This window comes from Tachysurus vachellii, chromosome 12 (genome assembly GCF_030014155.1).
Source record: "Tachysurus vachellii isolate PV-2020 chromosome 12, HZAU_Pvac_v1, whole genome shotgun sequence".
Classification (NCBI taxonomy): domain Eukaryota; kingdom Metazoa; phylum Chordata; class Actinopteri; order Siluriformes; family Bagridae; genus Tachysurus; species Tachysurus vachellii.
Window position 1 is genome coordinate 8,971,233 of NC_083471.1, and position 23,469 is coordinate 8,994,701.

Consider the following 23,469-nt stretch of genomic DNA (forward strand, 5'->3'; position numbering starts at 1 on the left):
GGTTAAGTTTGATGGCTGAATTTCACAGTAAATCCTCAAGTTGTGACTACTGTTGTGATTTGTTTTTGAACCTGAGATTAAAGATGGTTTAGATGATCTAACTAATGCTAGTTCAAAAGTTCTTTCTCTTTCTAAATATTTAATGTAGTTGTGTTTTTTCTTCCTGTATTGTAAACTTTGCACCTTATTGCATAGATTTTGATGGAAATCAGGATCATTTTGCATTATATTTATATACTGGAGCATTGTGAGTAAGACCACGAGTGAGGCTGTTCGTGCTTTTTTATTTTTTGTATAATTTCTGTTTTTTTATTTGTGGGGTGATTTATTTTCTTATTTATCATTGTTTATTGGGTTTGTAAATAGGCATAGTGTGTTTGTGCAAAATTTTTCTTTACTTCGGCCGAGGCAGAGCCGACCACTGAGACCGAACCTGCTGTGAAGGAGGAGTGGAAGACTGGACTGACCTCATGGAGCCGACAAACACAGGCATGAGTGATAACACATCACAACAGCACACCGATAATAAACAATATGTAATGGAATTAGGTGAATGAATCCAGGTCATGAGTTTAAATCCCAGGTCCACCAAGCTGCCACTGCTGGCCCCCTGAGCAAGGCCCTTAACCCTTAATTGGAAATTTACAGTCCTGTTACAGGGTGCACTTCCTATTTAAAAGCCGTTTGACAGTAGCCAGGATGCGTCACATCTGGCTCGTCCCTTTGTTCGGCTGGCATCATTTCTTGACTCTCTGTCAATGTCTCTTTGCTTGTTGCTGTATTTGTCTTGACACTTATGGATTTAGTACACTGGTCAGTTCCAATCTCCGGAATACAATCTGGACCAGTGTGCAGTATAATTTGTTTACTTCCTGTGGAAGGTAACTTTTGGGTTGGGTTTTCTTATTCATGGTCATATTATTTGTCAAACTCTGTTCGAGGGGATTCTTATGTTTTTCCTTATTGTTGTGTTTCTTTTCCACGGGTGGAAGGATCTTTTCTCCCTTTTGTGCTGGTGGTTTCTTCAGTGTGTGTTGGGTACACTGGGTGTGCTGGCTTGATGTAAGTGCACGAGGATCTGTGAGTTGTGCTTTTGGTTAGCTTACATAACCAAGTGATCATATCTCTCCTTAGGGGACGTCATCCCTGTATTTTGGTATTGTTTGTTTTATTTTATGTATTGCATATGCTTCAGTCTTATTGTCAATTGTTTTTGTGTTGTGTTTGTTCCCCTTGGGGATTAGAAGCTTTAATATTTTTCATATTAGATGACTTGTGCATAAATAAAGTTTTGTATTTTGGAACTGTACTCATGCTTATCATCTGCCATCTTTATAATAGTAACAAACTTGTGTGACCTAATATTCCTGTTGGGATATTAATGCCGATTGGCAGTAGCCGTGATGCGTCACATCTGGCTCGTCCCTTTGTTCGGCTGGCATCATTTCTTGACTCTCTGTCAATGTCTCTTTGCTTGTTGCTGTATTTGTCTTGACACTTATCGAAATTAAAAACTTGTACCCAGTTTTTCTGTACTGACAACAAACTGCTCTCAAATGCCCTAGCTAATAGATTGATAAAGTAATGGACCATGTCATCAATCCAGACCAGACTTTCAGTGTCCCCAATAGGTATATTTTTGACAATTTTTTCCCTCATTCGGGACATTGTTGAGGTGCTGAACTTCCACATTGTTGAACACCCATACCTCTGGAAAACTTTAGAAGCTGTCAGTGAACGCGGGATAAAAACGGACCCAAACGCAGGACAGCTTAACAAAAACGGGGATTTAATAAATTAAAGAAACACGAAACAGGACACAGACATGACGACGACAGGAGACAATAGACAAGAGGATTCCGCGCTGCACAATGCAACGCGGCTCAACTAAATAACACAAATAATTGATTAACATGAGGGACAGGAGTGCAGAGGCGGGGCAGAAAAGACAAGGGCGGGGCAGACACATGAACATGAAAACATAAACAAAAGGCACATGGCCAAAGTCCAGGCAGAGTCCTGACAGAACCCCCCCCTCAAGGCGCGGCTCCCGACGTGCCAAATCGTCCCGACAGTCCCGACGGGTCCAGGAGGGGGGAGCAAGGCACACGGCGAGGCAGGTGGGGGGAGCAAGGCACACGGCGAGGCAGGTGGGGGGGAGCAAGGCACACGGCGAGGCAGGTGGGGGGAGCAAGGCACACGGCGAGGCAGGTGGGGGGAGCAAGGCACACGGCGGCGCAGCCAGAGTGGCCGAGCGACGTCCACAGCTGAACAGGAGGGCCGAGCGACGTCCACAGCCGAACAGGAGGGCCGAGCGACGTCCACAGCCGAACAGGAGGGCCCGAGCAAAGCCCCCGACGCACCGCAGCCAGACCCACCTCTCGAGAACCAGGAACCAGGGGAGGGAGGGCAGGGAAAAAAAACAAGATCCACAGAACAGAAAAAAAAAATCCAGGGGGCAAAACACGGGCCTGTAACACCCCCCGCGGACAGGAAGTGGGGCGGCATCCTCCACGGAAACCGGATGTGAAGCGACGCCCCCCACCGGACAGATGCGGGGCGATGTCACAGGACACCGAAAAAACAGAACAAAACTCGGGCTGGTGACACAAGAAGGGAAGCCAAATCTTCCAGATGGTCTGACCAGGCAAAGCGATGGCTTCAAATACGTAGGTGTGTTTCTAGGAGGTTTCCACACAGAGTAATTGAGAGGGGGCAATAGAGAAGGTCAAGGGTAAACTTGTAAAATGAAAATGGATAACACTAGAAATGTTGTACAGAGGGCATTTGCTAGTCATTAATAACTTAATAGCTTTTTTATGACACAAGCTGGCCTGTGTAGATCCTTCTCCATGTCTTCTGGCTGAGATGCAAGCTGTATGGTGGAGCTCTTTGGGGACAAGCTGCACTGGGTGCCCCAGAGTGTGCTGTACTTACCCAAGGAAGAGGGTGTGTAAGGACTGATACACCTGCATAGCAGGATGGCAGCCTTTAACCTGCAATTTTACAGACACTTCTCAATGGTGCAGCAACTTCTAGCTGGCAGGCAACTGCATACACCTTACTGCAAAACATTGAAGAACTGCAGATAGAGCAGAAGAGTCTCTTCCCCATGGACCCTAAAGCTGGATACTAGCAGGTTGCCAGCATTTTATAAAATTATTTTCAAAGTCTGGAAGCTTTTCACACTGCAGAAGGCCAAAAGAACCCAATCTTTTCACTGCTTCTAGAAGAACTGCCAGTCCACGGAGCACGGTTCGACATCTCAAACAGCAACTTCTTTTTTCCTGAACTTAACAGGATACTACAGAATTCAAGGACAATCACTTTGGGGCATGTTGCAAACCTGGCTGGTGTGGACTTCTGTATGCCTGAAAATCAGATCCACACGAGGAGTCATTCAGCTGCTGTCAAAATGGAAGGACACTCTAACAGCTGAGGAAAAAACACTGCACTGCAGTGGGACAGCTATCCCAAACACCAGAGACAAATTTCACAGCATAACCCTACAGCCCAAACTGGAGGGCTTTTCTTGGAAGCTAAAAAATCAATGTTTTTATATTTCTTACATGCCACAGGGGAAAGTTTGTATAAAGCTTGTGTTACGTTTTTAATAAAAAAAACTTTAGATAAAAAGGTTGATACACACTGGCACAATGTACTTATTGTATGTCTAAATGCAAATGTAAAACCATGTCTAAATGCAAAGGTATAACCACAATGGAGGTCTTTGTATAAGCCACATTTAACTAAAAGGGCAGGAGACTTAAAGTGAAGAACGTGCTACATGGCATGAGTGTAGAAACTGCTGCCCCCTTTTTTTTTTTTACGGAGACGTGGCTCAGCGACAGAGCACCGCCATTCAGCAAGACGGGCTAACTTCATTTAGAGCCAACAGAACTGCAGCTCTGTGCGGTAAGACTTGCGGTGGTGGTGTGTGTGTTTACATCAACACAGAATGGTGAAAGAACTCTGTGCTTGTTTCTAATTACTGCTCATCATCAGTGGAGATTGTGACTGTTAGATGCAGGCCATTTTATTTACCATGGGAATTCACCATGGTTTTCATTATCGGAGTTTACATTCACCCCAGCGCTAATGCTAAAGAGGCGCTAAGTGGACTATATGGGGCTATTAGCGATCTGCAGAATGTTCACCCCGATGGACTGTTTATCATTGCCGGTTATTTCAATCATGCAAATCTCAAGTCAGTGCTCCCTATATCCCATTAGCATGTGGACTTTGCAAGAGGTGAAAACACGCTGGATCTTGTTTACACAAACATTCCGAGCGCGTATCGTGCGGAGTCCCGCCCACACCTCGGCTGCTCAGACCACATCTCTGTTATGCTAATTCTAGCATACAGACCACTTGCCAGAAGCTCTAAACTGGTTCTGAAGCCTGTGAAAACCTGGCCAGCAGGAGCCACCTCTGCTCTTCAGGACTGCTTTGAGTGCACTGACTGGAACATCATCAGGGAGTCTGCAACCAACGGCGACACCATTAACTTGGAGGAGTACACGGCATCATTGACCAGCTACATCGGCAAGTGCATTGATGACGTGACCGTCTCCAAGACCATCACCACACGTTCCAACCAGAAGCCGTGGATGACTGCTAAAATGCGTACGCTGCTGAAGACTAGAGACCAAGTAGATGTGGATAAATGCTCAAACATTAACTGATTGTTATATCTGCTATCTGCCAAAGAAGATTTAAGTCAATTGCTGTTTCTCCTGTTTTTTTTTTGTTTGTTTGTTTCAGAGGTGTGTGCTGCAGGGTGGCAGCACATGCATTTTCTGGATTGTTTGTGTACCAGTCCATTGGCTGGTGCTTTGTTTTTGTATTTCTTTTTTTTATAACACCTTCCCAGCCTTACGTCACCAGCTTGATTCCTAGTGCTTGCTTTTTGTGTGTGTGGGCCTCTCTGTGTATGCGATCCATGTTTGCAGTGTTTTCTTGAAGTGGTTATGAGTGAAGGTTTATGTTTTGAGTTGTGTTCGTTTTATTTGAATTGTGGTATTTTTTTCCTTTCAGTGTGTATTATCAGGAGGATGTCTCCCTACACTTTAAGGGTCTGCCACACACCAGGAAACTAGATAATATAGTAAGAGTGCGAGCTGGCCGTTAACATCTTGGAGAGCTGGGACCAATTTTTGATGAGTTATTTACATGAATCATTTCATGTCTATATGTGTTTGATTGTTATGTATACCATTTGCTGTCCTATTTTTGTAATAAATCTTTGTACCTTGAGTGATTCAAAGTGTTTCGTTTTTGGGCCCGTGCTCTCTACACGTGTTTCTCTTTCAAACTAATTCTGAAGGAGTGGCGTAGAGTTACATGTGTATTGTCTTTTGTGTATTGTCTTGTAATTTTTTTGTTTGCACTGTCTTTTGTCCTGCACTGTCTTGTCTGTCTTGTTTCTCTTGTCCAGGTTGCACAGTTGCACTTTAGGTGGCTAGGTACTAAGTCCTTACTAAGCTATGTCTTTGTTTTTTTGTGGCACTATGGACCTAGAGAAACGTATCATTTCACTGTGTAACTGCAACAGCTGTATATGGTTGAAATGACAATAAAAGCTTCTTGACATTGACTTGACAAGAGTTCTGTATGCTGCCATTGTTGTCAATGCTTTTATAACAATTTTAAATCCTGAGGTTGAAACAGATTGTCCTTTTTGTTTAATCAGGGAAACATGCTTATATGCAGTAGAGAAAACTCTAGGTCATAATGTTACTTCATTTTCACAAGGATGCTGATTGACTTCTGTTTTTATAATTCCGTGGACGATCTTGCTGCTTTTGAGACGAGATGGTGTAAAAACAAAGATTTGTGCTGTTTGTAAACCCCCTTTTTAGATTATATGTACAGGAAGATGCTATTTATTTATATGTTGTGTTATGACTTTGTAAAATTATATGCATAACGAAATAAATATAGTTTTTTTAAAAATCAAATCTCTCTCTCTCTCTCCCCTCTTCCCCTCCTCCCGTGATGACGTCACTGGCTCAAAAAGGAAAGTGAGAGAACAGATTTTTTTTGCAGATTTAGCGAGAGAAGGTCAAGCGCTTTTCCTGGTGAGTTGATTAGAGACATTCCAGTCTTATACACGACAGAGTGCAGTTTACACGCTGAAATGTGTTGATACAGAGCTGTAATGTGTACAGTGATGTGTGATTATTTTAATGGTGAAAGATCAGCTCGGTGTCGGTGTGTTATAACTGATTTCTGTTGTGAAACTGTTGTATTGATACATGAACCTGTGCTGAGTAAACATATACGGATCAGTGTGGGGAAAATAACAGTGTAGTTGTGTAGTCAGAAGAGTCAGAAACACAGACACACTCTGCTTTATCTTTTCCTTGTCAGCTTTTATTAGCGTTTTGTTTTACTGCTAAAAAGAACCTGTGGTTGTGTCACTTCCTCTTTAACTGGATGTGAATCAGATAGAGCTTTATTGTCAGGTACCATACGTATGCTTGTGCATACAAGGAATTTGTTTTAGTGTCCTACGCTTTCAGTACATAGAGACAACACACAAACAATAAAAATATGATGAGGAAAAAAATACACATGCCTCACTACTGCCATCGACTGAAGACATCGTACTTGTTATTCAGTATATATTGCTTGGGATTCTGTATATACTGTGTGGGATTCAGTACGTGCTGCCTGGGATTCAGTAGCTACGTGCTGCTTGGGATTCAGTACGTGCTGCCTGGGATTCAGTAGCTACGTGCTGCTTGGGATTCAGTACGTGCTGCGTGGCCAATGATCAAGTTTATCCGGACAAACTTCCGGTAAAAATTACGGCAATAACCGACATAAGCTTTCGTTAAACATTTATCAGTATACAAACTCTCTCTCTCTCTCTCTCTCTCTCTCTCTCTCTCTCTCTCTCTCTCTCTCTATATCTCTCTCTCTCTCTCTTTCGCTCTCTCACTCACACAAACACACACATACATAGAAATCGATTAGAAATGTGTTTATTATTTCATTATTTTCTGACTGACTGCTGAATGTTTGTGTGAAAATGAGTGAATTCAGTAAATTACAGGTTTCTTGATAAACTGTTGATCTGAGTCCATGTGTGTCTCCTGCTTTATTCTCCACCTGTGCAGTGCTGATGGTGGTGTTGTGTCTCCTCAACCATGCAGCTCTGCAGCCTTCATCACTGTGTCCTCTTCCTCCTCACATTCACCACTGGTATGTGTAGTTACTACACAATAAACACTACACTAAACACTATACATTTTGCACTACACATTATACAATTAACATTAAGCAATAAATTACACACTCACATTTACCACTGGTAAGTGTAATACTACACAATAAACATTATTAACTACACAATAATCATTATACACTTTTAACTACACACTCTTGCTTTGTTCTCTCTTTCAGCTCCTTTCTCAGCTCTTGAGATTTGTCCTACACGGGCGAAGCTTCATCAACCAGTGACACTCTCATGTACATCTAAATGTTCTGATTCATTGATATGGAATTTTCTTAGTAATCGAGATGTTGTCCAGGCTCAGTGTGATCAGACATCATGCAAGTCAGAGGAGGGATTTAGTATCTCTCATGATCACTACCTGAAGGGAGATTCCTCTCTCACCATCACTGAAGCTGATTACAGTAAGAGGAACGTGTACGCATGTGAATGTGAAGACTCAGATTTCGCTTATGTGCGCCTCGTCATAGAGAGTAAGTGTATTTATGCCTTTTTCTACTAAAAGTTAGTTTCATCTAGTTTTAGCTAGATAAAAGTTTCACTGTGAATTATTAGGATCATAATGAGAGTGAAGGTCATCAAACAGTGAGGGTTCAATACTGAAATGACTCACATCAGGTTTCAGACCTCAGACGAAACCACAGACTTCACCTCTATTCAGAAGTTATGTGAGAGTTTTCCCCTGATTTCCCCTGATTTCAGCTCATGTGATTGGGCAGGATTAAGTCCAGCACCGCCATCTGGCAGGTTGATGGAACTACAAAATGTCAGATTGAACTGTGTGTGTTGTCTGTAAATACAAGCACACACTGTGGAATGTCATTGAAGGACAAACTGAAATAAGTATCATTATTAGTCAATTAAAAGTCTTTAAAGAAAGACTTTAAATTAGTCTTTAAAGTCCACTAAACGCAGCCTCACAGGTGTGAAGTCCATGCAGGTGATGTTCAGAATCTGAAACAGTCTTAAGAAGCTGAGGAACCTGACTCTGAACACCAGGAACTTCCCCCACTCTGCAGTCTGACTGTAAGCCTTTATGATTGTGTCTAAATCTAGCTGAAGTTCATCATGTTTTTTTCTCCTCAGCTGTGTTCACACCAGTTCAGATGAAGTCTGATGAAGATCTGAAGCTGAAGGTGTCTATACCAGAGCCAGTGGAGGTGATTTATAAAAGCGGTGATGCAGCTGATGAAGTGATCTGCAATGTGACTAAAGACTCACTACAGTGTAAAGATGATTACAGACACAGAACATCACTCACTTACCCTGAGCTCACACTGAAACACATGACGCCGAGGGATAGTGGAAGTTACACCATCCGGGACACCAAGAATGATGAAGACATTCAGATATACGCCGTGTCTGTGGAAGGTACGTCTCTGAGTTGACAGAGGTGTCAGAGGTGCCCAATTTTTTTCCTTTGAAGGGCCAAAAATCAAACTTAACTAAGAGCTAAATTTGCCATGATTCTCCTTATTTATGGGTTAACAATATTCAAAAAAAAAGTTAAAAAACTTTCTTTTTTTAAAAAAAAAAAAAGTTAATAGAAAACATTACTCAATTATCTTCTTAACTAATGAAGTTTTACTTTCGAAATTCTATAGTTCAATGAGACTTAAACTATAACAAAAACATAAACAAGCCACTTCATAGAACAGCTTCTTAGTTTACACTTGTTCAAGAGGTAGGTACTGCCAAACAGAGACAGCATAATTTGGGCCTGTTTGCACATCTTTGGGTACCTGTTTGCTGAAAAACATTTGTAAAAGTCTGTAAAGGGATGGGACCTGAACTTGTTTTTGAGTTCTGAATCACACTGAAGCTTAATTAGTTCCATCTGAAGATCAGCACTGACTGAGACCACACTGATGGTGAATGGTTGAGCAAACAGTCAGTAGCATTGTAGCATTAAAGTCAGTAGCATTGTGTCTCAAGTCCTCAAAGCGACTCTCAAACTAGATAAGGTTGCTGAGAACAGCATCATATTTGAATACCTTCTCTTTTATCATACCTGCCTCTCTAAGAGATGGAAAATGAGCTAGATTCCCTGGGTGTGGTGATGAGAGAGAAAGAAACACAGAAGAACAGTGTGAGACTGGGAGTGAGTTAAGAGAAAAACAGGCATGTAAAATATGAGAGAGGCAAACAGAACTGACAAAAGGACATTAATCCATTATACTTTATGAGAACTTTAACACAAATTTCATCAGTTTGATTAACAAAAAATACCAAAGATGACACCAATGAATATAAGTGCAAACTAAATATAATTAGCAACTGCACATGAAATATTTTGAATATTATAATTGTGAATGTTACCTGCTGAGAGATGTTTTCTGAGCAGCAGTAGTTTTTGTTTGAAGGCTCTGACATGATCAGAAAGATGGGTGATATTCTGGTGTTTCACTGAAGCTAAATATTCAAATCAATGAACAGCTCTATGACCTCCACAAGGAAAGCCAGATCAGAGCCATTTCCTATCTTTGGGTACTTTAATATTACCATTCTTGCTCTCCTGAAAAGCTCTGATCTCATCACGAAGCTCAAAAAATCTTCTAGACACAAACACGCCCCATAATATAATCTCACACCCCAACAATGATTGAAAGGTTTATGTGCAGTCATGGGAAATGCAAATGCAAAGGGAATTGTGATTACATTTGAGTTTTGGCAGACTCCATATGAGACGCCAGAGGAAGTGAAACAGCAAATGGGGAATTGCTATTTAGATTAAAATATGGCAGGGTTGTAAATCGAAAGACATTTTCAAAGAAAATTCAATTCAAAATTCGACTTTGATTTGCCATACATTTTGTGTTCATGTAAAGGGAAATGCAAAAGGTTTGAATTATGTAATGGCTTGTACAACAACAAGAAGGAAACGCAATTGCAAATACAACTTTCCATTTTTTTAAATATTGTCCGTAAAATCGCTCCATAAATGTCCTTTATGAGACGTGTAACGGTATTCCTAGACAAGCTGATTTTCGAGAATGTTCATATCTGAGAAGGACACATTGCCTTGTAGTGGCTGCAGAAGCATTCTTTGACAATTAGTACAGAAATCTGATAGCTGGCTTGTGTGGCATTTTCCTGATCTGATGCAGGATGTAGCAGTGCGCTCTGCTTATATCAAATATTAGCAAGGGGCTCGTTAGCCTTCTGCTTTCGAGCCTCACCGCTGTATTTTGAGAAACCTAATGAATGTTATATTTCATAAGGACGACGGATATTGTACTCTTTCAAAATAGTGACTGCTTGCAAACTAGACATACTGCCCTTGAATTGATTTCAGTGAATAAAAAAATCATCTTGCCAAACCTTTTTAACCTTTCTCTTGTCAGTGTGCTACATCCTCGATCTCTCCATTAGGTTTGTTCTCTGTTTGCCGAGTGTCGCAAAGCACGCTTCACATTAGATTAGATTAGATTAGATTAGATTAGATTCAACTTTATTGTCATTACACATGTACAAGTACAAGGCAACAAAATGCAGTTTAGGTCTAACCAGAGTGCAATAGTAGCAAGTGCAGGATATACAGTTTGTACAAGATTTAAATAAGTAAGTGGTAATATGGAGTAATTTACAGATGTAGATGTACTATGAACAAATATACAGATCTACAGAAGGATGAGTGCTGTAACAAAAATATATGGTTAATACTATAAACAGTAATTTACAGATATGTATGTTCTATGAATATAATATACAAATGAATATATATGTACTATGAATATAATGTACAGATGAATATATATATTTATATATATATATATATATATATATATATATATATATATATATATATATATATATATATATTCTGTGAATATAATATACAGATTTATATACTGTTTATGTGCTATGAACATAATATACAGATGTCTATTACTATAAACTAAAATTTACAGAGGGTATGTGCTATAAACTAAATATATTGTTATTACGATAAACCGAAATATACATGAGGATATGTACTATGATTATAATAATATAATATATTGCTGTTATTATGAACAGAAATTAGGTGTGTATATACAATGGTAAGGCAATGGTGAGCAGCAATGCAAAAAAGGAGAGCAAATGAGCATGATTTTATGTAACAGTCCATTAGTGCAATAACGAATTGTGGGGTGTGATTGAGTACAAGTCATCAGAAGTTTTAGTTTAGACAGTCCATTAGCGCAATAGCATAGTGTGAGGTGTGTGTGTGTTTCGAGGGGTTGGCAGTAGAATGAAGGACAGTAGGATCAGCGAGTGGCAGAGTTCAGTAAAGAGACAGCTCTAGGAAAAAAGCTGTTTTTTAGTCGGCTAGTCCTGGTCCGGAGGCACCTGAAACGCCTGCCAGAGGGCAGAAGTGAATGCGTTTCTTGTGGATGTCCTCCATGGCAGGAAGTGGAGTCCCTATGTTGCGCTGGGCGGTTTTCACCACCCGCTGCACTGCCCTGTGCTCTGCAACAGAGCAGCTCCCATACCAGACTGACACAGCTGTGTTAAGTGTGATGGTGTTGGAGCAGATAGAGCCCGATCGAACCTGCTGGGGTCGGTTAGTCAGGAAGTCCATGATCCAGTTGCACGTTGTGGTGTTAATGTCCAGATCTACTAATTTGGCTATTAACTTGGATGGAATGATGGTGTTAAATGCTGAGCTGAAGTCAATGAACAGCATAGGTGCACCTTGAAGTGCGCATTTACATTAAATTCTAATTCGCTTTTATTCACTACATTTATTCACTACATTCTGCATCAATTAATTTCCCCCCCTTGGCATAAAGGGAAAAAAGGTCACCACTAGTTTGTGCACCTCTGAACTAGACAGTACTGAAAAACTCACAGGTGAAGAACACAGGTGATGTTCAGAATCTGAAAGTGTCTTAAGGAACTGAGGAACCCGACTCTGAACACCAGGAAATTGTGTCTAAATCTTATGTTTTTTCTCCTCAGCTGTGTTCACACCAGTCCAGATGAAGACTGATGAACATCTGAAGCTGAAGGTGTCTGTACCAGAGCTAGTGGAGGTGGTTTATAAAAGCAGTGATTCAGCTGATGAAGTGATCTGCAATGTGACCAAAGACTCACTACAGTGTAAAGATGATTACAGAGACAGAACATCACTCACTTACCCTGAGCTCACACTGAAACACATGACGCCGAGGGATAGTGGAAGTTACACCATTCGGGACACCAAGAATAACGAAGATCTTGAGATATACGCTGTGTCTGTGGAAGGTACGTCTCAGTATGGTCTGTAACATAGAGTTTTTTAATTATAGGACACAAGTCACTCCATAACTGAAGCAGAAATGATTTAGATTTCGAATAAGAATTCTATTAAATGTGGCACGAATCCAGTGGACAGAATCGTCTCAGAATGAATTACCACATCATCAGTATTCATTAACACGTGATCTTCAAAAGCATCCGGGACAAATTATTAGATTTTATTTGAGTTCTTTTAGTATCAGTATCTTTCCTGTACAAACTGATGTGTTTTCACTTTGATTCACTGTTTCCTAAATGACTCAAAACTACACGATTCTGACTAACTGCTGCTGCTCTCCATCTTGTAGCTCTGCAACTAGTCGAGTCGAGTCTTTGCTGTAACCGTCCTTTAGTCGCATTGCATTCTGGGACTTTGAGTCCAACTCTCGGTCCAGCAGCTCCAGTCTGTCTACACTGACTCATTACTATGACTCTGAACATTGAGTGCTTTTATTTTGATTCTCTCCACATTAAACTCCACTGTAACTGTGCAGCAATCACATTAACAGTGTCTCCCTGTGACATCAGAACTACAGACACCTGAACTTCACAACTCAACAACAATAACAGCAGAACTCTGGATTGGTTCATACTAAAGCCTTCAGATTAAAGACAGTGGATTAAATACACAGCTCTTCTGTGGAGGGTTTAATAAATGTCCATTCTGAAGATTTATGGAGCTTCAGTTTGTGCACAGGGAGAAGAGTCGCTCTGTAGTGAAGAAAACATACTTTAATAACACAGATCATTCAGCACCACCCTGTGTGTGTGTGTGTGTGTGTGTGTGTGTGTGTGTGTGTGTGTGTTGTAGATAAGCCTGGTGTTCCTGCATGGGTGATTGTATTGATACTGATTCTGCTCTGCTGCTGTGTTGCAGCAGGAATATTCCTACTGTATAAACACCGTATGAGAAAACAGGTAAGAGTAACTGTGTGTGTGATCTGCTGTGTGTGTGACCTTCATTAAACATATATTTTCTTGATATGTTTTAAACTGGGTTAAAGAGCTTCCTGAGAGTCATTGTACTGAAGAAAAACAAAGCCATAAAACCTTCTTTTCCTACAGGATATGATGCAATTATTCAATTTACACACATGTCCCCTAAGATAGGATCTATCTTACCTGGGGTTCTACAGCCTGTTGAATAGAAGTGAAAACACACACTGATGGTTCCAGACACATTCACACACACACACACACACACACACACACACACGCAAATCATTTGTTCTTTTCTGAATCAGTCACTTTTTTCTTAAAGATGATGACAAACTTTAAAACTTTAAACTACTGATGACTCGTCAGATTTAAACTACAGATGACTCATTATATTTTATAAACTTTTTCTCAGCAGCAAATCATCCAGCAGTCTTGATGTATGTGAGGATCATACAGAGATTTTACCCTTTACACTTTATTCTGTTCAACAAATTCATCTGTAGTTGTTTTTTAAACATCTGTGAAGTGTCTAATTTGTATTTGATTCACTTCACTACTGTATAATGAACATGTAAAATGTTTTTATAAAATACAAAACTCCAAAAGATCTGAAAAGAGATAGTGACGATCTGCCAAAGCAGAAGTAAGAGCTTTTTAATTTTGTTTAGTATAAAACACATACACACAGTGTTTAAAAAAAAACATATAGTGTGGTCAATTTTGTGTGTGTAACAGTTGGAGAGGCGACTGAAACATGTGGACCAGCTTGTGCGGCGGGCTGAAGGAGGAACAGAGGAGAAGATCAGTGAAGTGGAGATGTCACTCAATCAGCTGGAGGAGCAGTACAACACTGAAAATTCAGCCAAGGTCAAAGTGTTCTGCAGTGAAAAAAGAAAATGGCTGGTTTGTTTCTTATTTGTTCTCACACACACATACACAGAACTCCATACACTAAGACAGTGGAATTGTGATGATGTTTCTAACAGTCTGTCAGGTTAATAAAAATGGTTTTCTAAAAAAACAGATAAACATAAAAAAATAGGACCTCTGTCCTGTGGAGAGTAAGGAGGGAATCACCAGGTCAGATAGATAGACAGATAGATATATAGATGAATATAATTCCTGAAGATCAGAAATAAGAACGTGATTGTCAAAACTGAAGTAAAAACTTTTCACTTTTGTTTACAATAAAAGACATGCGCACATACAAATTGTTGAGGACAATGTTGAATAGATAAATAGATCTATATCATAAATAGATTTCTGTCACTGAAGCTAACTAACAAGCTAACAGACTTTTAGAAAGTCCAACTGAGTTACTGTATGAAGTTTTGTGTGTGTGTGTGTTTAACAGTTGGGGGATCGACTGCAACAAGTGAACAAGCTTGTACATCAGGCTGAAGGAGGAACAGAGGAAAAGATCAGTGAAGTAGAGATGTCAGTCAATCAGCTGGAGCAGCAGTACAACAACACTGAATATTCAGACCAGGTCAAAGTGTTCTGCAGTCTAAAGATGGACGAACTATTTGTGTACAAACTACAGCACCAAAATATAGAACTTCAGAAGGAAGAGGTATGTTTAATTAATCTCTCTCTCTCTCTCTCTCTCTCTCTCACTCTCTCTCTCACACACACACACACACACACACTCCATACAGTAACTCAGTTGGACTTGTGACGATCTTTCTAAAAGTCTGTTTGCTTGTTAGTTAGCTTTTGTTTATTTTAGTAAGATTAGTCAGATCTTTTAGGTTAGTTAAGTCATTGACAAAGTTAGTCAGATTGGTTGACTTTACTAACTAAACTAACTTTAAATACCTGATTAAACTAATCAACTGACACAGGTTCATTAACTAAAATGACCTGACTAACCTTGAAATAAATAACATCGCTAACTAACCTAAATGACCTGACTTACCTCAGTGGTTGACTAACTAAACTATTTAGTGTTCTCGAGTTGGTGAGATCGCTACTGAATTAGCCCAACCCCCCAAGAGAATTAGCCCCACCCCTAAGCAGAGAGCTTGTTACTGTGCAGGTCTGCAATAAAGTTCGACTAAAAAGCTGTTGCACTCCGGAAAAAAAAAACTTAACAAAATCTAATTAGGATAAAATATGACCATAATGACCTAATTAACCTATTTAGCCTAAACTCCATAACAAACCCACCTTACCCTAAAATACCTGACTAACTAACCTAAATGACCAGACTTATCTAACTAATCTAACATACTTTTTTAAATAGATGGCCCAACCTACATAATTGTGTGTGTGTGTGTGTGTGTGTGTGTGTGTGTGTGTGTGTGTGTGTGTTGAGCAGATAATTAAGATGGTGGAGGAGGTGGTGATCAGTTTACAGAAGCTCAAAGATGGAGCAGGGCAAGTGCAGGAGAAGAGCCCCAGCAAGATTGACAAGATGACGGACCAGGTTGAGAAACGTCTGAGAGAGATTGAAATCTGGTGTAGCCGGAAAAGGGTGGAGCTTCCCAATAAAAGAACTAGTCGTTTTGCTTATTCTTTTAAATAAGAGGATAATTTCTATTAGAAATTATTATGTTACAGTTATAGGAAGTATTATGCGTATGCCCGGCTAAAAAGATATTTCTTTAATCTACATTTAATCTGTGAGAGTGTGTCTGAGCCCCAAACACTGAAGTCTATTCCAAAGTTTGGGAACTAAATACACAAATGCTCTTCCACCTTTAGCAGACTTTGATATTCTGGAAACTACCACAAGTCCTAAATTTTTGTGATCTCCAAGAGTGTGAAGGATTGTAGCACTTTATAAGACTTGTTAGATACATGGGAGCTAAACCATTTAGAGCCTTGTACGTAAGTAGCAGCAGTTTATAGACAATTATAAATTTAACAGGAAGCCTGTGTACAGTAGATAGGATAAAATTGGGGTTATATGATTATATTTTCTCTACCTGGTAAGAACTCTGGCAGCTGCATTTTGGACTAACTGTAGCCTATTTATTGAAGATGCAATTGTCCAGTCTGGAGGTCATGAATGCATGAACTAGCTTCTCAGCATCAGATACAGATAGGATGTTTCTTAGTGTGGCAATATATCTCAGGTGCAAGAAGGCTGTTTTTGTAATATGGGTGATATGAAAGACAAGTTGCTGTCTAATATAACATCCAGGTCTTTCACTGTTAGGCTAGTAGTAACAGTACATCTCTCTAGTGGAAGTGTGAGAGCTTCTGTGTACTGGTTTTTAGACCAATGAGTAATACTTCGGTCTTATCAGAATTTAACAATAGTAAATAAAGGTCATCCAGTCTTTTAAATCTTTTTTTATATCTTCGCACTCGGTTAACTTAGAATATTTAGATATTTCATCTGGTTTTGATGAGATATATAACTGGGTATCCTCAGCATAACAATAGAAACTAATCCCATGCCTTCTAATGATGTTTCCCAAGGGAAGCATGCAGAGGTCCTAAAAATGATCCTTGAGGGACCCCATAATTAAATATACTGGATAGTTATTCATATAAATCTACAAAATGGTATCGATCAGACAGGTGGGATCTAAACATTCTTAATGCCTGTCCCTGAATATCTGTGGAATTTTGTAATTGGTCTAGGAGAATGTTGTGCCAAATGCAGCACTAAGATCAAGTAGAACTAATAGTGACATACAGTGTTTGTCTAAAGCTAAGAACAAGCCATTTGTAACTTTAACAAGTACAGTTTCTGTGCTATGATGGGGTCGGAAACCTGACTGATACTCCATAAATATTGTTCTCCTGCAAGAAGGAGCACAGTTAAGCAGATATAATCTTTTCTAATATTTTAGACAAACAAGCTTTGAAATGGGTCTGTAATTTGATAAGTTTGTTAGGATCTATATTAGGTTTCTTAATGAGAGGCAACTGCCAACATGAAGGTTTTAGGAACATGACCTAAAGATAACAAGGAGTTAATAATATTGAGAAGAGACTCACCAGTTCTTTGTCCAATACTTGTAAAGCACTGTCAGAAAGCAGGGCCTCCAAGGGAGCAAAATCCAGACCCATATAATCTAGCCACTGTGCTAAATAAAAACCTGGGATTGTTTTGGTTATTTTCTATTAGTATGCCCAGGTGCTCAGCCCAAACAGCTTTAAGAGCCTGTCTAAAGATCTCCTTGCATGCAGTTCTAAAAAACGCTAATTTAGTTTTTCTCCACATTCGCTCGAGTTTACAGGTTGCTCTATTGATGGTGTGAATGTGACTATTATACCATGGTGCAGATGTTTTGTCTCTAACCATTTTTATCGGATTGGGCAACAGTGTCTAATGTGCTGGTGAAGATAGCTAGTGCCTATGCTGTTAATCATTTCATCTAGACCATTTGCATTTAAGGGTATAGTAAGAAGTTGAGACAGATCAGGTAGGTTATTTGTGAATCTGATTTTAGTGGTCAGAATAATAGTTCTACTAATTCGATAGTGTGGTAAGACACGGTTCTACAGGTAGTGTGTACAGTATGAGGTAATTTTCTGTGATATCACTTTGAAGTATGATATCTATATTAGTGACATCTATTCCATGTGATTTTATTTAATCTAGCCTATGATTAAGATGTTGAGTTGGTCTAGTGATGTTTTGTTTAAGCACAAATGAGTTTAGTAAGTCCATAAATGTTCTAAAGCATTGTTTAAGAAAATCAGCATAGAGCCATGGGGTTCTATACAGTAAAAAAAAAACACTAAAAATCACTAAAGATAGTTGCGACACCACCTCCATGACCAGTATGAGGAGTTTCATGCTTATGAATATATCCTGACGGGGTAGACTCATTTAGACCAATGTAATAATTTGGTTTAAGCCAAGTTTCAGTAAGGCAAAGTGTAGTAATTTTATTTTCCAAGATCATTTCATTTACAATAAGTGTTTTAGGTGCAAAGGATCTAATTTTCAGAAGCCCAAACTTTAGGCATTTTTATTTATTTGGCATTTTTCTGGTTTACTTATGGTAAGATTATTTAGAGAAATTTTAGTGAATTTACTCTTTGATCTCATTACTCGGGGAGACAGTTTCTATAGGATGAGCTATGTGTGCACTTATATCAATTTGATGGTGATGTGAATGATAGCTACACTAAAAAAAAACAAAAAACATTTTTTTGAAAATATCACTATTTACTTACAGTATATTTCTGTATTTTATTTTTTAATTGTACAAAAAACTGTTAAATTATGGACATTTTCTGTAAATTAACAACCCAACTGTTATTTTACAAATTTTGCCAATAATGACAAGGTAATGACCATTTTGTTCTCATTATTTCACAGAAATTGTACTATATTTTTTATACAGTTTATTTCTTTTTATTTAAATTACGTACAAATGTATGCAAAATGAAAATACTTATCTGCATTTAAACATGATCATTATATAAATTGTTTTCACCATACTAACAATTTTCTTTGTAATTTTATAGTAAATCTTATTAATTTTATATTTATGTATATGTTTACATTTAAACTCTGCAGTCCTGCATACAAAATTTTTGCAAGTGTGTGAGAGAAAAATACCATTAGGCAAGTTGCATTAAAGCATCTAAAACTACAAAAAGCAATACATGGGGTAAAAAGTAACTGTGTATGTGATCTGCTGTGTGTGTGACCTTCATTAAACATATATTTTGTTGATATGTTTTAAACTGGGTTAAAGAGCTTCCTGAGAGTCATTGTACTGAAGAAAAACAAAGCCATAAAACCTTCTTTTCCTACAGGATATGATGCAATTATTCAATTTACACACATGTCCCCTAAGATAGGATCTATCTTACCTGGGGTTCTACAGCCTGTTGTATAGAAGTGAAAACAAACACTCCTGCACCAGAGCCGATCCTGACCTCACTGGGGCCCTAAGCAAAATTCTGCTAAGGGGCCCTCCTACCTGACCCGTGAGCCATGTAAACCATTTGCCACACATTCACACTTGACACCCCACTGCTCCCACTACAAACCTCCCTCCTTTTAAAAAAAGGTTGCTCCATCTCTCGGGCAAAGAGTAAAACAATACAGAATTAAATGAGGTATAAACAAATCTTTATTGAATGGAATATTTTAAATAGAATTTTGAGTTGAATTTAAGCAAGTGAATTTAAATGTAATTCTTGATATCAAAAATATGGTTACTACTAGAAATCACACTCTTAATATTTACATTTTAAGTATTGAAAACTGAATTCTTGATATCAAAAATCCATATCATGTGAATGTATAAAAGCTAAAATGGCTTGTCATACAGTATCACTGTGTTTTATAGTATGCATGAGAGCAATACTTGATCCCTGATGGTTATTATTTACTGAGGGATGTGCATTCATATTCACCTGGCATTATGCCCATTCCAATGTAAATCAATTGGTTTCCATATTGCATTAACGTTGTTGTAACCTTGATTGAGAGACTATAAACATTGTCATTTAGGAGTGCTATCACGCTGCTTTTTGTACTGATCCCCAAACAGATGTTGCTGGAAAGCGCGCGTGTCATGTGTGCACGATGCACGATTGCACGCGCATATGAACGCATGTTCACGCGCGGCGCGGTTATCGAGCTGCCGTTTATAAACACCGTTGCCCTTGGGCGTTTATTCACGCGAATGTTTACGCAATAAATTGTTGTGTGACAGACAGACAGGCCAAGAGATGCACCGGCAGCACTGCACAGCTAATGTAGCTAGTCAGATAGAGACTAGAGACAGAATCACATCAACTTTACTTTACTGTTATTTGCTCTTGCTGACATCAAACTTGAAGAGAACACAAGTTTACCTGATTGATTTTCTCGTATTTCACTCTCATTTTGTTTCCTTTTTTCTTTTCATGGCCAGATGGATAGCTCCGCTTCATACTGTCATCTACAGTACACCAGTGGTCCCCAACCTTGATTGTTTATATTTTAGATTGTTTAATAATTTACATTTAATTGTATTTAAACATGCCTTCAAAATAAAATACATTTACACCAAAAAATTAATATAAAGTGATTTAACATTTTAACTCACTAGAACGCTAAATCAATGGCCGCGTTCACACTGCAAGTCTTAATGCTCAATTCGGATATTTTGCTCAGATCTGATTTTTTTGTTTGGCTGTTTACACATTACCTTTTAAAATGTGGCCTATATCAGATACCAGTGTGAACTGTTTGCTGTTTCGAACTGACCCGCATGCGCAAACGAACAATAACAATGACATCACACGCAGCACGCCGTTGCGCTAAAAAGTTGGCGAGGTTATGGAGGAAGTGTTGTATCATCTGGGGGGTATTCCAGAAAGCTTGGTTAACTTACCATTTGATAAATCATAACCTCTGGGTTGATTTACCCCACACAGGCATACCATGAGTATGTTGGTTCCAAAACACCTGAGAAGAGTTAGTTTAATCAACCCCCAACTGGTTACCCAGAGTTTATGCGTGTGCACGGTGCATGTATAAAGACATTTTCAATGGATCGCCGATTTCACGAGTCACCATGGAAACTCAAAGCGAAAAAAAGAGAGCGGCGTATTTCACAGAGGCGGAGTTGGAGGTTTTAATGCACGCTTATGAGGAGTTTAAGCCAATAATATTAAAAAAGAAGCAATACAGCTGCATCGGCTAAAGCAAGAGAGTTGGCTTGGCAAAAAATAACGGACAGAGTAAATGCGTGTGTATTAAATTTGGTATTGGCTCCCGTTTTATTATAATGCAAAATAAATGTCTTATACATCCTTTTGAATATGTTATATCACTATGAAAGCATTTACTTTTCATGCCATTTATTTCTTTAGTTTAAAATAATAATGTATATTTCTTATTTAATAAGGTGTAATCCTTCTGGAGCCACAAGAACTTTAAGCCAAGTCAAAATGAAACACAAAAACATTCTGCAAAAAGGTAATATTTGATTACACAATTACTGAACTATTATTATAACAGGATTTAGTATATTCATTCTGTCATGTAGCTAATAGAAAGAAGACTGAAGCCCGTCTAACTGGCGGGGGCCCACCACCACCTCCCCTCACCCCATCTGAGGAGCTGGCTCTGTCCCTTAATAAAGGGTGACCAGTGGTTGCTGGCATTCCAGGGGGCAGTTCATTGCACACACCATGCACCACAGCACTTGAAATTGAATTACTGGAGCATCGCCTTAAGGTGAGAACTTGGCTGAATATTAATCTGTTGCATGTTAAAAGTGTGTGTGTGTGTGTGTGTGTTTGTGTGTGTGTGAGAAGCAATATAAAAAAAACATTTTATTGAATTTTACTTTAATTGTTTTTCAGGAAAAAAAGAAATACACTGCCTGGCAGACCAGTGCAAAAAAATTAATAAAAGTAATTTTGACAGATCCTGTCTCTCAAAAGTCTTCAGTCTCTGTTGGCCTCTAAAATCTGTAGGTGTTCCTCTGGGCCATCTTCCTCAATACAAGGAGGGTGGCTCTCTCCTCTTATAGTGGCAATATTGTGAAGCACAACACAAGCCACTATAATGTCGCATGCCCTCTCTGGACTAACCCGGAGCCCACGCAGACACTGAAACCGAGATTTGAGGATCCCTATAGTCATCTCCACCTTGGCCCGTGTTCGGCTGTGAGCCAGGTTAAACTGTGTCTGTGGTCCAGGCTCAGGTTCAGGGTAGGGTGTCATTAAATAGGGCAGACAAGGGTATCCTCTGTCCCCCAGCAAGTAACCATTGTACTGTCCTGTAATGATTGAAGTGTACAACACAAATATAGTAAAAAGGAAAAAAAACAATTGTATAAAGCAAAACATACCCTGCTGAAATGTCTGGCATAATGATGACTCGCGGAAAATTCTGGCATCATGCACAGATCCTGGCCATTTTGCCTCGACATTGGTAATGATTTGGGTTGCCTCACATATTACCTAGTTAGTGGAAAAAGTAATGACTTTAATGATTTTAAGAAGGGAAAAAATTAAGTCGTTACCTGCACATTGATACTATGAATAGATTTCCTATTAACATAATCTATTTAATCTATGGGCCACATGGATGTCACTGTAATGTCACCATGATGTCAGATATAAGCTTTTCATTGGCCTACATAGTAGTTTTTTAGCAGTGGCTGTAGGAGATCTTTGTTGATTGATCCATCTCCATTACTGTCAGTACTGTCATTTTGGTTATTGTAAATGTAATGTTGTATTGATATGTGTTCCATGATGAGATGGCCACTAGATGGCAGTATAATGCGTCGGCAATCCAATTTCATTACTGTGTTGAAAATACAGAATAAATGCTTTTTTTTTTTTATCCTCGTCAATACATGGTACCAGAATAAATGATGAAAAATGATGAAAACTTCTTGTTCTGCTTCTTGGCTTGGATGTGTTGTGCAACAATCGATTCCATCCGTTCACCAGATAAATTGAAGTTGACAGGTAATATCAATGAGAATTGGAAAGTTTTCAAACAAAGATTTTAAATTCATGCACAAGCCATTGGGCTAGATGGAAATAGATAGAAAGAAGATAGAAAATGCTAGATAGAAAAATAGCATTGCTGCTAACATTGGTAGGAAGCTGTGCACTAGATGTGTATAACACATGTGTTTTCTAAGAAATTTGAGCAATACACTATGGAAAAATGAGACATGGTGTTTCTGAAGACATGGTTTGTCAGAGTCAGAATCCATGGAACAGTATGTTACAGATTTAAGATTGAAAAGCCAGTTGTATAATTTCAGAACACTGTGTGACTCCTTGATTTGAGATCAGATAGTAATTGGAATACAAGATAAAAGAGTGAGGATGCAATTGTTGAAAGAGACTAATCTCACATTAGAAAGGGAAAAACAATTGCCAAGCGTTAGACTGTGCAATGGCACAGCTAAAGACTTTCAGAGACAGCAGAAGTGGACGCAGTTGCAGGATGTGGTAGCCTAGTGGTTAAGGTGCTGGAACACCAATCGAAAAGGTTGTCCAACAGATTGCCCTTACCCCTCAATTGCTCAGTTATATAAAATGAGATAAAAATGTAAGTGGATAAGGGTGTCTGCTAAATGCTGGAAAGA

At 39.0% G+C, this 23,469-nt stretch overlaps 1 protein-coding gene and 2 long non-coding RNA genes across 4 annotated transcripts in view; 2 read left to right on the forward strand and 1 right to left on the reverse strand.

Moving 5' to 3' along the window:
- Positions 1 to 6,018: 6,018 nt before the first annotated feature.
- The window catches only part of LOC132854331 (uncharacterized), a 139,708-nt gene continuing 122,257 nt past the window's right edge, over positions 6,019 to 23,469 (forward strand). For both annotated transcript variants that reach the window (XM_060882620.1, XM_060882621.1), the window contains exons 1-4: positions 6,019 to 6,080; positions 7,125 to 7,209; positions 7,411 to 7,713; positions 8,327 to 8,611. In XM_060882620.1, the coding sequence (XP_060738603.1) occupies positions 7,155 to 7,209; positions 7,411 to 7,713; positions 8,327 to 8,611 (643 nt within the window). In that variant the 5' untranslated portion in view covers positions 6,019 to 6,080; positions 7,125 to 7,154. The remainder of the gene's footprint in view (positions 6,081 to 7,124; positions 7,210 to 7,410; positions 7,714 to 8,326; positions 8,612 to 23,469) is intronic.
- Positions 14,160 to 20,707, reverse strand: LOC132854333 (uncharacterized). Its single transcript, XR_009649243.1, has 3 exons — positions 20,557 to 20,707; positions 20,222 to 20,332; positions 14,160 to 14,319 (listed from the first exon to the last, which is right to left on the reverse strand). It is a non-coding gene; the product is annotated as an uncharacterized LOC132854333 (long non-coding RNA).
- On the forward strand, positions 20,815 to 21,849 carry LOC132854332 (uncharacterized). The gene is made up of 3 exons (XR_009649242.1): positions 20,815 to 21,099; positions 21,259 to 21,590; positions 21,719 to 21,849. It is a non-coding gene; the product is annotated as an uncharacterized LOC132854332 (long non-coding RNA).